General features: G+C 41.1%; 1 protein-coding gene across 2 annotated transcripts; it reads left to right on the plus strand.

The window, feature by feature from the left end:
- The first annotated feature begins 377 nt into the window (after positions 1 to 377).
- Positions 378 to 10,577, plus strand: LOC117527737 (voltage-dependent calcium channel gamma-5 subunit-like). Of its 2 annotated transcripts, XM_034190206.1 has the most exons (5): positions 378 to 635; positions 4,267 to 4,353; positions 6,048 to 6,188; positions 6,270 to 6,415; positions 10,226 to 10,577. In XM_034190206.1, exons 1-5 carry the CDS (start codon positions 440 to 442, stop codon positions 10,484 to 10,486), a joined length of 831 nt encoding a protein of 276 aa, XP_034046097.1. In that variant the 5' UTR covers positions 378 to 439; the 3' UTR covers positions 10,487 to 10,577. The 2 variants fall into 2 exon arrangements, with proteins under 2 accessions (XP_034046097.1, XP_034046098.1); XM_034190207.1 differs by lacking the exon at positions 4,267 to 4,353.
- The last annotated feature ends 7,052 nt before the right edge of the window (positions 10,578 to 17,629 follow it).

Genomic DNA, 17,629 nt, shown 5'->3' on the forward strand with positions numbered 1-17,629 from the left:
GGTGACGCGTTGAATACTTATTTCCCAAGCTGTATCTTCTTCCAGGGTAACATTATGTCACAGAATCCAATGGACATTGGCCTTGTTTGACCATTGCTGTGGTCAGAACTGTTCCACTTATTGAGCTGCTCACCAAAGGTGTGATCAAATATGGGAAAGCTCTTGCATAAACAAAGGCTGATTGATGAACACTGCTGCATGCAGAATTAGAAGATTTCCAAAATAAAGTAGTGGGGGCGTGCCTTTAACACCCCCAACCAAGACACAAGCCCCCCCCCTTTCCTTCACTTGAAGGCAGATCCGCCCTGACAAATAATTTAGGTAAATATAGTTGACAGAGGTGGAATATTTGCGCATTTTGCACATGATTCAACCTCTCTTTTTGTTTCTCCACCAGATTGCTTCTTGGACTTCCACAAAAACTCAAGCAGTGGCGGCAATGAGCCTGTGCAGCAGGAAGGCCCTGACTCTGCTGAGCAGTGTGTTTGCACTCTGCAGTCTTGGGTTGCTGGGAGTTGGAGTCAGCACAGATTATTGGCTGTACCTGGAGGAAGGTGTCATTTTGCCTCTCAATCAGACGGCAGACATCAGGTCGTCGCTGCACTTGGGACTCTGGAGAATCTGCTTCCTGGTCGGTCAGTGAAGAAACTCATCTATGTGTGTTTTTTCAGCAATATGAAGCTCAGTGTGGTGCCACACAGTGGATTAGTGGTTAGCACTGTTGCCTGACAGCAACAAGGTCCTGGGATCACTTCCTGCCTGATCCTTTCCGTGTGGAGTTTGTGTGTTCTCCCTGTGTTTGTGTGAGTTCCCGCCGGGTGCTCCGGCTACCTCCCACGTATCGGGTTAGGTGAACTGGTGAGCATGTGAATGTGTTTGTCTGTCCGTATGTGTGCCTGTGATGGACTGGCAGCCTATCCAGGGCATACCCCGCCTCTCACCCTGTGGCTGCTGGGATAGGCTCCAGTCCCCCCCCCCAACAGAAGCAGGTATAGAAAATTAATAAATGAATGAAGCTCAGCACAAATTTCCTTAAGAGGACCAACTGAAAGAGCATTTAGGTGCTCTTGTTCATTAAAAATTTAACATCAAGAAATTCACAAAATAAAAGGGTTTGTAATATTATTTAACATATGGCTCAAATAGTTGAATTAGAGACAGTTATGGAAGCTTCTGAGATATTGTACTGATGTATTATTTGGTTGTTGTGTGTGTACGTTTGTCTGCCCTGTCTGTGTCTTTATGTTTATAGGTTTTTCAGTCCTCTGTCCACTCTGTGTAGATGTTTGTGTTATTTTGCCCCTTTTTGTATTCGGTGTGTCTCCTCCCTGGTCTGTTGTCCGTGTGGGTGTTTGTCTTCTATGTCTATGGTCTGTCTCTCTATCATCTTTGTGGTTAGTCCTTGTCTTCTGTCCTCTGTCCCAGTCTTTGTGGGTTTTGTCATTTTGTCTCTGGATATGTTCTGTGGTTTATCATGTGTAGTTTCTCTAACACTGTGTTCACATTGTAGTTCCATGTTGGGTTTGTACTTTTATTTCTTGATGTAGTTTTGGTTATTGTTTAGTTCTTGTTATTTTTGCCTCCTTCTTTAGGTGTCAGTCTCTATGCCTGTTTTTTTTTTTCCACTGTTGCACTATGTTCTCTTTTTCAGTTCTATGATTAGGTATTATGTCATTTTTGGCTATGTATTTTGGTTTTGTGATTTTTCTTCTTCTTAGCTTATGTTTATTTCTACTTACTTTAGATGTCTGTTTAATTTCTGATCACCTTTTGTTTAGTTGTCACTCGACCTTTGACCCTGACCCTGTCACACACCTGTCCTCCATTTGTTTGTCAGTTTGAGTTTGTATTTAACTAGCACCTGTTTCTTTGTTCATTTGCTGGCGTTGGTTTCATGTTGCTCACGTTGGTCCCTGCCTTGTTTGTAAGGACTTTGAGAATTGTTTGTCACCTCATGTAGCAGTTGCATTTAGTTTGTGTGTGCTGTCCTTGATTAGATCACTTTGTCCTGTTTTTTTTTGGGACTCTTTACCCCTGTTCTTTCGGCTATTTGTCACTACTGGAACATTAAATGACCTTGATTTTTGCAACTCATCCTCCACCTCGTTGCTGCCTACGTTCATTCAGTATTGATAAATCATAACATTGGTGAACAAATGACCACTTTTAGGAAGGAACAAACCCAAAACTATTATATTTTCTTCTGTCTGCTTCTCATTTTCAGCAATATTCCATCAGCATTTGATAAATGTTTGTCACATTAGAGACTGATGTGGGGCTGGAAGCACCATGTTGCAGCTGTTGTGCTGTCAGTGTGGAACCAATCACACACAAATACTGTGCATCCAGAAAGTATTCACAGCGCTTCACTTTTTCAACATTGTTTTATGTTACAACCTTATTCCGAAATGGATGAAATTCATTTTATTCCTCAAATGTCAACTCTTAATACCCTATAATAACAACATGTTTTTTATTTTTATTTTTGCAAATTCATTAAAAAAACTGTGTACATAAGTATTCACACCCTTTTCCACTGATCATTCTTGAGATGTTCCTACAGTTTAATTGGAGTCCATTGGGGGTAAATTCAGTTGATTGGACATGATTTGGAAAGACACACACCAGTCTACATATAAGGTCCCACAGCTGACAGTGTGCATGTCAGAGCACAAACCAAGCATGAAGTCAAAGAAACTGTCTGTAGACCTCTGAGACAGGATTATCTCAAGGCACAAATCTGGGGAAGGGTACAGAAACATTTCTGTTGGTTTGAAGGTTCCAATGAGCACAGTCGCCTCCATCATCTGTAAATGGAAGAAGTTCAGATCCACCAGGACTGTTCCTAGAGCTGGCTGACTGCCTGAAATTAACAATCGGGGGAGAAGGGCCTTAGTCAGGGAGGTGACCAAGAAAGAACCCGATGGTCACTCTGTCAGAGCTCCAGCATTCCTCTTTGGAGATAGGAGAATGTTCCAGAAGGACAACCATCTCTGCAGCAATCCATCAATCAGGCCTGTATGTTAGGGTGGCCAGATGAAAGCCACTCCTTAGTAAAAGGCACATAGTAGCCCACCTGGAGTTTTCTGAAAGGTACTGAAGGACTCTCAGACCATCAGAAACAAAATTCTTTGTTCTGAGAAACAAAGATTAAACTCTTTGACATGAATACCAGGCGTCATGTTTGCAGGAAACCAGGCACCATCCCTACAGTGAAGCATGGTGGTGGCAGCATCATGATGTGGGGATGTTTTTCAGCAGCAGGAACTGGGAGACTAGTCAGGAAGAGAGAAAGATGAATGCAGTAACGTACAGAGACATCCTGGATGAAAACCTGCTCCAGAGTGCTCTTGACCTCAGATTGGGTCAACGGTTCATCTTTCAGCAGGTCAATGACCCTAAGCACACAGCCAAGATATCAAAGGAGTGGCTTCAGAACAACTGAAGACATGCAGGTTAGGTGAACTGGAAACTTTATAATTGCCCAGGTCTCCCTTGTAAAAAAAGATCTTGATCTCAATGGGACTAAGCTGGTTAAATGAAATTTTTAGACAGGCAGAAACAGAGACAGTTGAAGACATCAAAGGCAACGCACTTTTCACAGGGGTACCAGCAACATGAATCTTAAAGTAACTCACTCATGGTAACGGCAAAATGAGACTTAACTAAACTGACTAAACCAATCAAACTACCAAAACAATACATCAATAACACTAAAAACACTGTTAAACTAACATGGACCACAATAACATTTAAAACCCCAAACCCCCATGGTGCATTGCAGCAGAATCTCCATTGTTTACTGGTTAGCTAAAATTGCTCATTTCTCCAAAAATATTAGTCCTATCAACTTTACGATTTTGCAGTGTTCATCCTTGACCCACAATACATATGCATAACAAATGGCAAATGTCAGCTCTCCCTGTTTTCTGCGTGATTGAAGCCATACACATGCACACAGAGGCCACTTGGCTGTTATAGATTGCTGCCAAATGTGCATCAACAAAATATTGAGCAAAGGGTGTGAATGCTTATGTACATGTGATTCCTTAGTTTTTATTATTATTATTTTGAGTACATTTGCAGCAAAAACATCTTTCATGTCATTATGGGGTGTTGTGAGTAAAATTTTGAAGGGAAAAAATTAATTGAATCCATTTTGGAATAAGGCTGTAACATTACAAAATGTGAATACTTTCTGGATTCCAAGCCGGCTGAATGTTAACTGTGCTCATGCAGCTACAGATTGTGTTCATGTGTCTGCAGGTGAAGAGTCCGGTCGCTGTTTTTCCATCGAGTACGTCATGCCCATGAACGGCCAGTTGAGCTCAGAATCCACAGTCAGTGTGTTCAGTGAGTATTCATAGAGCAGATCTTCACACCAGCTTCCCAGTAAATTGTTCCTCCAGTGATGTTGTATTATTATCCAGCAGCAGTAATAGTGGGGGGGGGGCAAGATAATGCAAAATCAGATGGGCTGATTTCCTTCAAACATGGTGGGACTAATACATCTAAATGTGATTAGATTGCACTTGGTTTCTGTTATGGTTTGGACGTGGATTGAGGAGCGACAAATAACCGGTTCAGGAGCCGAATCTCTGGACGGCGAACTTATCTGTACCGGGCTCGATGGAACCGGAGCTGCAACCGCAGGAAGCGGAACAGCCTACGCTACAAGCTCCGTAACACGGGCATCTGTCTGCTTAATTTGGATCGAAAGGTGCTGTACTTGCTCCCAAATCATCTCCAGGTGTTTCTGGACTTTTTCCTGAAAAGGAACTGCTTCTGCCGCTGGGTCCATACTGGAATGGCTGGAGAATTCTGTTATGGTTTGGACGCGGATTGAGGAGCGATCCAGCGTCTGACTGAACCCAGCGTCAAATAACCAGAAGCAGTTCCAAAAGAAACAAGTTTTATTTTTTCCCCCTTGTGCTGTACATAAAATACTAAATATGTCTGGTGAGGTGAAGAGGCGGCGCGCTTTCTCAGCATCTCAACAAATCAGAGCCCGAACGTTTTGGACTCAGGAATTCCGCCGACACCCCCCAGGTGGCTTTTCCCAGGACTGTACTCTGTGAAGGAGGAACAGAGGTAAAGTTATTCAACACTGTTACCACGAAATATTATTTAGAGGCACACTTATCAGCTACACGTTCAGGTCTGCTTTCAGACTTAGTTCAAAAGGGCTGCTGCTCACAGCTAGTGGAGGATAATCAATCCGCGCGCCACTGCCGTGAGGAGCAAACCAAACAATTTTCACCAATATTTAATTATAGCTGCGCAAAAACGCCAAATTACAATTACAGATAAGCCTTGCAGAATAATCACCTCTGACGTGTGCTGACAGCGTTTGCCTCTCACCCTCGTCCTCCTTCACAGGCGCAATGTCAGAATCTGGAGCGGCCCTCAGCGTCCCCAAACGATCGTCACAAGGTCGTATTCTCCGGCAATTCAGCCCTGATCACTGCTGGCTTAAATGCAGCTCTTCATTTCTTCATTGACACCAACTGAGAGTCCTTAGATCTGCACGTGAATGCCACAGGTGTCGTAGATCGTCCTGATAAAGAGCCGCACGTGAGTGCAACAGGTGCAGCAGATCACCGTGACAGAGGTGAGAGACTCTTCTGCAGCACACTCTCCCCAGAGATCAGTCCCAAACCACCTGGGAGGAAAATAAATACAAAAACAGCAAAACAATGCCCAGCCAAACCCCCCAACACACAACAGGTTTCACTGTGGAAGGTTCCCCGTTCAAAACCCACCCCTGCTACATTTCTCCGTGTAATGTGGAGTTGCGTCAGGAAGGCCATCCGGGGGTGACTGCTAAGGTTCCACACTTCCCCAAGTAAGCCTGGTACCCATTTACATCTGGGTCGACTAGGGCGATGAAAGGCCACAGACGGACATGAGGGGGAATTGAACACAGGGCTACATATTTGAAGTCCAATGGCTCATCCACTGATCCACCTGCTCTGCAACTTGTCAGCTATCGTAAAAATGTTTTTAATCTGGTTAAAGTTAGATTTCTTCTCTCCTGCTCCTCCCAGAGATGATCCGATCTTCCACCCCGTTCCCTCTGGTCAGCTTGTTCTTCCTGTTCATCGGTTTTATCCTGAACAACATCGGACATGTGCGACCACATCGCACCATCCTGGCCTTCGTCTCTGGAATCTTCTTCATCCTGTCAGGTGAACTTTTTATTCATGTGGTGCCTCTTACTGTGTGTGTGTGTGTTTGAAGAATAAAGCTTCTTTCTCTCTCTCCACCAGGGCTGGCTCTGGTAGTGGGCCTGGTTCTCTACATCTCCAGTATAAATGACGAAATGCTCAACAGGACGAAGAGCAGTGACACTTATTTAACCTATAAGAACGGCTGGTCATTTGCCTTCGCTGCAATCTCCTTCCTGCTGACCGAGGTGTGAAAAGTCTGTTTAAATCTGTTTAAACTTGTTCATGAGTCCACATCACATTTAGATTATTAAAGACTAATTAAGGTGTAGTAAGTTGCATTGCATTGTGTGCATGTTGTCATCATTAACTTTCATAGTGCAATTTGTGACATTAATGACATCAAGTGAATGATGATAAAAAGGTGATAGCATATTGCATCACTGCAATGCTGTGGGATATATAATGGTCTTAGTGTCTCTGCAGATCTTTCCTCAGCTCTATTACATTGCATCCATTTAGTACTTGGGGATTTATGACCTAACGCCCCCTGCTTCTTGGGAGGCATATCGACAGTCTGCATGCAAGCAGGTACATTTTAAGTAAAAAAAAAAAAAACCTTAACTCGCATGCAGTGCACACTGGCCCGTTCGGATTCTAATTAAAGTCACTACTACGTAGTAAGTAAAGTGTGATGCTTACTATCCAACCTGAGTACCATGTGAACTGTGCACATAAGGGCTCCAGTGAGCGGGTCATGATCTAATATATAAGGCTGACTGTGTGTTCGTGCACATGCACAACCCCAGTGACCTCCCCCAACCTAAGTGCTTCTAGTCACCATACCAGGTTTGGTGTCGATTGCTTAAATACTTTGGCTGTGCATAGATATAAGGCTGACCATGTGTGTTTGCTCACGTGCACTTTCAACCTCACACCAAACACAAACCGTGCCACATACAGTAGTGTTCAGAATAATAGTAGTGCTATGTGACTAAAAAGATTAATCCAGGTTTTGAGTATATTTCTTATTGTTACATGGGAAACAAGGTACCAGTAGATTCAGTAGATTCTCACAAATCCAACAAGACCAAGCATTCATGATATGCACACTCTTAAGGCTATGAAATTGGGCTATTAGTAAAAAAAAAAGTAGAAAAGGGGGTGTTCACAATAATACGTAGTAGCATCTGCTGTTGACGCTACAAACTCAGATCTGCTGTGGTGACCCCAAGTGAAAACAAGGGAGCAGCTGAAGGGTTTTACTTTATTATTGGGAGAGGGATAATTAATCAAAATCTTGATTAATTATCAACATTCACTATGTACACAAGAAATGATCCACAGTTCTGATCAGTACTCTGGCTTTTTTCCTGTAAATTTTAGTTTTACTGGCAAAATCAACGTTTCCTTTTTGACAGTGTCAAACTGGTCTCATAAATGTCTTCTGTGGCTTTTCCCACCACAATCTGTCAAAGAAGGCATAAAGAGGATCAGCCAAGACCAAAGTGTTTTGATTTGGAGAAAAAAATGGTTAAAAGTCAATGCCTTGGGCTAAATGCTTTGGGGATCATTTAAAGTAGCATGTTGCCCATGGTGATCCACAGGCTCTAGATTGGGTCGTGTTCATAAAATAGGTAGCTGATATTTTTCAAGGGTGGTAATAAATTATGCAAAGTTCTATAAATATTTGGAATGATTAGACAGAACTTTATTGATCCCTTGGGAAGACACCCTCAGGGAAAATGAGATTCAAGCAGCATTGTATAGCAGCACACAGGGTAAGAAGCACACAGAGTATCAAAAGTGAAAGTAAAAAAGAATAACAGTTTGCAATGGTGTGAGTCCAGAATGTAATTATCAACGTCCATTTTTCACTGTTACGTAATATCTGTAATTTCTCCAAAAATATTAGCCCATGTCTGTTACAGCGGCATTCATCCTTGACCCAAAATACAGAGGCATACCAAACAGCAAACGTCACCTCTCCCCAGTTTGTCTGTGATCAAAGCTGCATGCATACATGTGCACAGAGGCTACTTGGCTAGTTGGTTAAAGATACACGTGTGGCTACAATTAAATACAGATATGAAATTTCATGTCACGTTTACATTAGTAACAAGATCTTCAGATCTTGGATGACATTTAAAGGTCAAATGCAAGATTCATAACTGTGTAACTCAAACAGTTTGGACCAAGCATGGTTTAAACATGGTGGAAGGGCTGTATGTTATTAAATGGACTGTACTGACCACTTTTTTGTTTGTTTTGTTTTTAATTCGCAGTATGTTCGAATGGTCTTGATAAATGTCTGAGTTTTCTTGTTGTTCTTGTTTTGTCAATAAAAAATTTAAGCTTGTTGGGTTCTGAGTAGGAGTGCGCTGAGTTTACAGTAGTGATCCACGATACCTGGTATGCGATATATAGGCCCAACACCATAGTAGGAGAAACATGCCCATATCATGATGCTTGCACCACCATGCTTCACTGTCTTCACTGTGAACTGTGGCTTGAATTCAGAGTTTGGGGGGTCGTCTCACAAACTGTCTGCGGCCCTTGGACCCAAAAAGAACAATTTTACTCTAATCAATCCACAAAATATTCCTCCATTTCTCTTTAGGCCAGTTGATTTGTTCTTTGGCAAATTGTAACCTCTTCTGCACATGTCTTTTATTTAACAGAGGGACTTTGTGGGGGATTCTTGCAAATAAATTAGCTTCACACAGGCATCTTCTAACTGTCACAGCACTTACAGGTAACTCCAGACTGTCTTTGATCATCCTGGATCTGATCAGTGGGTGAGCCTTTGCCATTCTGATTATTTCTCTATCCATTTTGATGGTTGTTTTCCGTTTTCTTCCACGCGTCTCTGTTTTTTTGTTTGTTTTTTTTTTGTCCATTTTAAAGCTTTGGAGATCATTGTAGATGAGCCTATAATTTTTTGCACGTGTATATAAGTTTTCTCCTCTCCAATCAACTTTTTAATCAAACTACGCTGTTCTAAACAATGTCTTGAATGTCCCATTTTCCTCAGGCTTTCCAAGAGAAAAGCATGTTCAACAGGTGCTGGCTTCATCCTTAAACAGGGGACACCTGATTCACACCTGTTTGTTCCACAAAACTGAAGAACTCACTGACTGAATGCCACACTACTATTATTGTTAACACCCCCTTTTCTACTTTTTTTTTTTACTAATAGCCCAATTTCATAGCCTTAAGAGTGTGCATATCATGAATGCTTGGTCTTGTTGGATTTGTGAGAATCTACTGAATCTACTGGTACCTTGTTTCCCGTGTAACAATAAGAAATATACTCAAAACCTGGATTAATCTTTTTATTCACATAGCACTACTATTATTCTGAACACTACTGTATATTCTGGATTGGTATCAGTCTGATATTGGCCAAAGTTATTGGACAAAACAAAGGGGAGGTGATGGTCTAGTGGTTAAGGCGTTGGGCTTGAGACCAGAAGATCCTCGGTTCAAATCCCAGCCTGACTGGAAAATCACTAAGGGCCCCTGGACAAGGTCTTTAATCCCCTAGTTGTTCCTGGTGTGTAGTGAGCGCATTGTATGGCAGCACCCTCACATCGGGGTGAATGTGAGGCATAATTTGTAAAGTGCTTTGAGCATCTGATGCAGATGGAAAAGCGCTATATAAATGCAGTTTAACAAAACACTGTCTAATCAGAGTCTTCTCTCGCACACATGAAATTATAAATGGCTAAATCTGCTGAGATAGAGTGAGACGTCATGTCACTGGGGTTAAAGGTCAAAACAGATGGTTTCAGCGGAAATGTTCAGTTGGATCCAGTATGAATTTGAGTCCTCTGAGTAAATCTGTCCTTAGTGCAGATAATGGGTGCATATGACTGTTACCATAGTAACTCTTCAGTATTTGATAGTGTTCCATTAGAGGCAAATTAAGTTTGACACCAAAATAAAGACTGCTCATTGAGCGGTTGCTGATCTGTTGCTTAACATCGGCCAAGTTGTGCACAGATTCATAATTATTTGTAGTTCGAAGTAAACTAATGTATTACTGTCAACTGCAGAGTGCCGGCGTCATGTCTGTCTACCTGTTCACGAAACGCTACACCGCAGAGGACCTGTATCAGCCTCGACATCCCGGCTTCTACAGGCCTCGTCTCAGTAACTGCTCCGACCACTCGAGCCAGTTCCTCCACCCGGAGGCATGGTCACGCCGGCGAAGTCCCTCCGACATCTCCAGTGAAGCTTCGCTACAGATGAGCGCAAGTTATCCTGCACTACTCAAATGCCCCGCGTATGACCGGGTCTCCTCCTCACCCTGCTGAGGGCACCGGCCATCACAAAGGTCAGCAAGAGGTCAAAGCACTGCGACAAAGAGCCAAGTGAGGAGGAGACCTCAGCTTTCTCTGTTAGAATTATACTCAACAAAAATATAAACGCAACACTTTCGGTTTTGCTCCCATTTTGTATGAGATGAACTCAAAGATCTAAAACTTTTTCCACATACACAATATCACCATTTCCCTCAAATATTGTTCACAAACCAGTCTAAATCTGTGATAGTGAGCACTTCTCCTTTGCTGAGATAATCCATCCCACCTCACAGGTGTGCCATATCAAGATGCTGATTAGACACCATGATTAGTGCACAGGTGTGCCTTAGACTGCCCACAATAAAAGGCCACTCTGAAAGGTGCAGTTTTGTTTTATTGGGGGGGATACCAGTCAGTATCTGGTGTGACCACCATTTGCCTCATGCAGTGCAACACATCTCCTTCGCATAGAGTTGATCAGGTTGTCAATTGTGGCCTGTGGAATGTTGGTCCACTCCTCTTCAATGGCTGTGCGAAGTTGCTGGATATTGGCAGGAACTGGTACACGCTGTCGTATACGCTGGTCCAGAGCATCCCAAACATGATCAATGGGTGACATGTCCGGTGAGTATGCCGGCCATGCAAGAACTGGGACATTTTCAGTTTCCAAGAATTGTGTACAGATCCTTGCAACATGGGGCCGTGCATTATCCTGCTGCAACATGAGGTGATGTTCTTGAATGTATGGCACAACAATGGGCCTCAGGATCTCGTCACGGTATCTCTGTGCATTCAAAATTACATCAATAAAATGCACCTGTGTTCTTCGTCCATAACAGACGCCTGCCCATACCATAACCCCACCACCACCATGGGCCACTCGATCCACAACATTGACATCAGAAAACCGCTCACCCACACGACGCCACACACGCTGTCCGCCATCTGCCCTGGACAGTGTGAACCGGGATTCATCTGTGAAGAGAACACCTCTCCAACGTGCCAAACGCCAGCGAATGTGAGCATTTGCCCACTCAAGTCGGTTACGACGACGAACTGGAGTCAGGTCGAGACCCTGATGAGGACGACGAGCATGCAGATGAACTTCCCTGAGACGGTTTCTGACAGTTTGTACAGAAATTCTTTGGTTATGCAAACCGATTGTTTCAGCAGCTGTCCGAGTGGCTGGTCTCAGACGATCTTGGAGGTGAACATGCTGGATGTGGAGGTCCTGGGCTGGTGTGGTTACACGTGGTCTGCGGTTGTGAGGCTGGTTGGATGTACTGCCAAATTATCTGAAACGCCTTTGGAGACGGCTTATGGTAGAGAAATGAACATTCAATACACGAGCAACAGCTCTGGTTGACATTCCTGCTGTCAGCATGCCAATTACACTCTCCCTCAAATCTTGCGACATCTGTGGCATTGTGCTGTGTGATAAAACTGCACCTTTCAGATTGGCCTTTTATTGTGGGCAGTCTAAGGCTAAGGATCTTTGAGTTCATCTCATACAAAATGGGAGCAAAACCAAAAGTGTTGCGTTTATATTTTTGTTTAGTATACATCAAGTGTGACTGAAGATGGTGGAAAAATGTTAAATGTTTTTGTGCATTTATCCACTGGTTTCATTCTGGGTTTTTTATTTTTATTACTGTATTTAGCACCTTATTTTTTCTTTGGTTTGCTAAAACATTTTTATTGATAACCTACAGAATGCTGCATGTTGTAAAAGGTGGAACCATTACATTTTGCTGTAGTTCTGAACCTGGATGCAAACTTTGTCTAACAAGAAAAGCCATTTTTAATCAGGAAATTCAAACTAACAAACATTCTGATTCACGTACATGTTGGTGTTATGTGGCTCGTCTGGTTCAGATTTGGCAGATGGTGTTGGCCTGTAGCCAATTTATGCTTTTAATGACTTGATTGAAATATTCCAGAATGTATCTTACAGAATTTAAAAATTAAACCACATGTGGTAGCAAGGGGAAGTGGTTTTTGTTGTGTGTGTGTGTGTGTGTGTGTGTGAGAGAGAGAGGTGCAACAATTAATCGACTATTAAATGAATCAACAACTGCTTTGACAATTGATTAATTGCATCCAGAAAGTATTCACAGTGCTTCACTTTATTCCATATTTTGAGTTACAGCCTTATTCCAAAATGGATTAAATTATTTTTTTTCCCATCAAAATTGTACTCACAACACCCCATAATGATAACATGAAAGGTTTGTTTTAGATATTACAAATTTATTAAAAAAAAACAACAACCAAGAAATCACATGTATATATGTATTCACAGCCTTTGACATCAACCTCAAAATTGAGTTCAAGTACAGGAGTTTTGCTTGAATGTAGGAAGAAATGTGACAACATTTGTCACATTTAAACATTTTACAAGTTTCTGGTGTTTTATGGGCTATAATTACATGTTTTAGATGTTTGCACCAAAACTATAAGGGCTAAGCCCACATGACAAAAATGCAAATAAACATTTCAATTTGCAGATGTTGCAATGTTTGAGTGTCACAGCAAAGACAATTATGTGCACATCAGAAATGCATTTCCTTATGAAGTCAAGAAAGTAAAAAAAAAAAAATTATATATATATATATATATATATATATATATATATATATATATATATATATATATACACACACACACACATTACCAGTTATAATTCATGCAAACACATCAGACCTGCTGCACATTTTATATTTTAATGAGTCTTATTCCTAGTCCCTGCTGCATCATGCTGAGGGCTGGAAGCACAGAAGTATTTTGTCAATTCTCTGAAAGCAGCGTTGAGTAAGTTCCAGATTCTACTCATGTTATATTTAACCAGAGGGTGGCAGTATAGCTTCATACTCACATCACATGAAACAATTTGTCAATTAGTCACTCAATCAATAACCACTACTTATTTTGATATCTGATTAATCTTGTGAGTCATTTATCAAGAAGAGAAGAATTGGCTTCACACAAATTTCACTCTGGTTTAGATAAACAGGAAAATGTCTTATAATCTTTACTTTAGAGAAAATATAGAACTGGGGACTGTTAGGATCTGTTCCAATACAACCAAGGCAACAGGTCAAGGACCCAAAATGCAAAGATGGAGCAGTAAAAGGTCAACAGTTTTAATGATGAAAAGGTGCACTGGATCAGACAGTGTAGGCATGGGAGGAAGGGAAGACAGGGAAAAGACGGATTCTATCATTCACCTGTGGAGGGCTGCCGAGACCAGGTGGAATGTCTGGGGACAGCTGTGACAGCAGCATAATTCTGGAGACAAAGACAGACAGCTTTTAGAATCTTAAGAACTCAGTTGTCAGAATTATACAACACAGAAACTATTTAGCACAGAGGCCCAGAAGACACAATAATCTGGCAAAGCTGGAGAGGAACTCCTGGGTTTAAGTAGACTGGTTGATGAGGTGCACAGGTGTCCACAATCAGGAATCAGCACACAGAGAGAGACAGCACACAGGAACACAACAGGACTGTGGGCTTTAAAGTGATTTTTAGATACTTTAAATGACTTTTAAGCCAGGTATCTTATTTTTCACTGTCCGATGACAGTAAAATAATTTTAACTGTCTTTAGTTCAATTAGAGCAAATCTGGTTCCAAATAATTTTTGACAACACAAAATATGTTAACATGCATCTACAATGCTTTAAACTGGTTTAAATCAAGAGTTATTCATATCTTTGAAATAGTTATCCATTAGTCATGAAATATCTTGATTCAGTTCAAGACAATCTGATTTAAATAATTGTACAGAAAGATAACTGGGAAACTGCTTTTAACACACTTTAAAGTGAATATCACTAGTAAATGAAATGTCAAATGAGCTGACTATTCTAAATAAATAAAGAATTATGAAACTATTGATGTATTGCATTTTATTTTTGGTGCCATGTGCCCTGAGAAATTAAGTCAAACATGAGGAATTTAGCCTGATTTTTCCTTCTGCTGATAAATGCTCAGAAGCACGAAGCTGTCAGAAATATGGACTTTGATGATGCTATATTGAATGGGAAAAACAGTGTGAAATGTTTTTTGTGGACTTTGACAGTTAATACATCAAAATGGTTAACGTGTGTTTTAGGACGATGCAGTAACACGACTAGTGGTGCTTATTAGGACACTTTTTCCAAAGAAAATATTTTGAGGAGTAAAGTGAGAACTCTAATGAAGCGTGTTTCCTCTTTCAAAAGAGTGGAAGCGTTTGTTTGCATTTGAGTGCCACCGTGTCACGCCATGCTAAGCTCAGCTGCTAAATGTGAGACACTGACGTATGAGTCTGCTGTTGGGGAGTGAGGTTTACCGACTACCTTTGCACAGTCACTCCCACTGGCCCTCCTACACTTCACTCCCATCCGGGTCACGGCACCAATGTAGCGGCTTGTACTCCCTCTTCTGCATTGTGTTGTTGTTGAGTTCTCCTACTCGCTCCCCTTGGGACGCAAACTCATGCTCTCCAGCGTGGGAGGCGGGCACTCCAGCCAGAAGGCCAAAACCCAGGCTCTGGCCTTGTGGCCAGAGAGTCCTTTTTCAGCTGTTTGGGAGTGAGGTTTACTGACTACTATTACACAGTGACTCCTGCTGGTATCTGTCACACCTGCACAAGTTAAGAGTTGGAAGTAATGATTTATAAACTTGTATATAATTTTTTAAAAGATAGTGTTGACTGGAGTGAGACATGCCTTTTAAATGTTTTCAAACTGATTTTTTAAAAATAAGGTTTAAAAATCCATTAATTCGTTTTCTATACCCACTTACCCCAATTAAGGGTCACCAGGGTTTTAAAAATTCCTTCCAAATTAGTAAACTTATTTTCACTAGTTGTAATAAAATACATTAGTGCTTTCTATATTTAAACTTGATGTCTGCCTGGGGTTAATGTAAGCATTTTCAAATGTGCCTGTTTCACATTTTGCAAGTCAGTTGCTTGCACACTCAACAGCTTTCCTTTTCCCGCCACTTTTGTGAGTAAAAGTCATGTTGAATGATCAGCTATCGCTAAAACACACCCCACAAATTTCTGTAAAATTATAACATTTGTTCTGTGAATGTGAGAACATCAAAAATAATACATACATCGTGTAACATTTCTTTATATTTTATGTACATACATGTAATGTACAACGTGACAATAGCTTTAACAGAGAATATAAAAGTTACGGCGCAGTAAGAATATTGTGCCTTGATCACAACAAGGCTCTCATTGGATTTTTACAATCACATAGAAAACTACTGGCTTAGACTTTATAAAGTTTGACATCATCATCATCAAAGAGATTACCATCATCATCCTCAGTGACACGTACACTCATGGCTTTTCAACATCACCACAGTTACAAAACCACTTTCATCATCATCATATATTTTCTTATGTCATTATGTTTAAGGCTTTTTGTAAAGACGACCCCAAACTTCATCATTCTGCCTTTAGGCTCAGACGTGTTTCACGGATTGTGTGCATACGACCAAAAAAAAAAAAAAAACACAAAACTATACATGATATACACATACAGACATAACTTAAAAACAGACAATTACAGGTTGTAATAAAACGTTTCACAAATGAATAAATACAAAAAGATAACTGCTTTTATCCATCTCTCTCTCTCTATATATATATATACTGTATATTTTAAAGAACATAAAAGCAAGCAATAATTTGTAAAATGCAACCAGGATCACAATGATACATCGATCTTCACCGACCTCCAGAAACAATGAAAAATAATGTGGTCCCCTGCTGGGCGATTGTACAGCCCCAAATAAAACACTTCATCTTCAGCCAACCACTTAATAAAATCACTCAAACAAAATTAATGTATGTAAAGTTCTCTGTATGGAATCAGCCCAGCTGACTCCAGACTGTCCTGCTGATCTAGAGCTTAAAATGTGGTATTTCACTGAACAGGCCGTGGCACCCCGGGGAGATGAGTTCAGCACCAGAAGTGTGTGATGACGACGTGGTCCACATGAGGGTGTGCCAGACCCACACAGTCACCACCGCGGCCCTGCCTGCATTCACTTTCAATAGAAGAACGTCAAACGGCAGCAAGAAACACACCTGAAACTTTTTTTTTTTTAAGAGGCTGACAATTAAAAGCCACTTCTGACCCCCCTCCAAAAAAAAAAAAAAAAAAAAAAAAAAAAACAAACCTTTTTGATGGGTCTTTCAAATTTGACCTTAAAGCTACAGCATGTAGGATTTAGAGATATTTATGAGCCGAAATGGAATAAAACACTCAATCTATACATTAGTCTACTACATGACTCAATGTGCTTTCATGAGCTCAGAATGAGTCCTTCATATCTACCTGGGAGGGGGCCCTCTTATGGAGGCAGCCATGTTGCACCACCATGTTGATACAGTAGCCCAAAAAGGACATACATACATACATACATACTCAGCTTCTCACGTTTTGCAGTGAAAATGTGAAGGGAAACAAATTTATGACTTTCCATGGCGTATTTTAATCTGCAACTTTACCATTAGATGGCACTCAATCTGACACACTGTAGCTTTAAAGTAGATGAATTAAAAAAAAAAGAAGATAATCTTGGACTGAAGTCAAGTTATAGTTTAAATTACGCAAACACTGCAAAGAGTTCAAAGGCTAAACAAGTATTTTTCATGTTAGGAATCTAAATGAGCACATTATGATTGTGTCTGGAGATTTTAGTGGTCCTCGTATGTCTTGTGAGAGATTGTCCTCAAATTTGTGTTTTGTCCTTTAGAGAAATTCATTGACATTTCACAACCTAATGACAGTTTATACTCCAACACTGCTGCATATCTGCATCACTTTGAGCTGATGCAGAAAAGAGCATGATGGGTAATTAAGTGAACCAGAGCCTATTTGATGCGCAGGCTGTCAGTGTCCGCCAACTCACAGCAGCACCTCATTTCTGCTGCATGACGGGTTTCAACCACAACAAAATGAGAGCGAAAATAGAGGAGCACAATGTTTGCAGCAAACACAGAAAACTTAGGTGCTGACTATTTTTCTCATGGCGCAGCCATGGGGCTAAACATCGCCATGTATAGGGAGTCAGTCAGTCAGTCATGCCACATTTCATATGCAAGCAAGATAACTTCACTCGTACTTGCCTGATTGTCACACATGGT

This window comes from Thalassophryne amazonica, chromosome 16, assembly GCF_902500255.1.
Source record: "Thalassophryne amazonica chromosome 16, fThaAma1.1, whole genome shotgun sequence".
NCBI lineage: Eukaryota > Metazoa > Chordata > Actinopteri > Batrachoidiformes > Batrachoididae > Thalassophryne > Thalassophryne amazonica.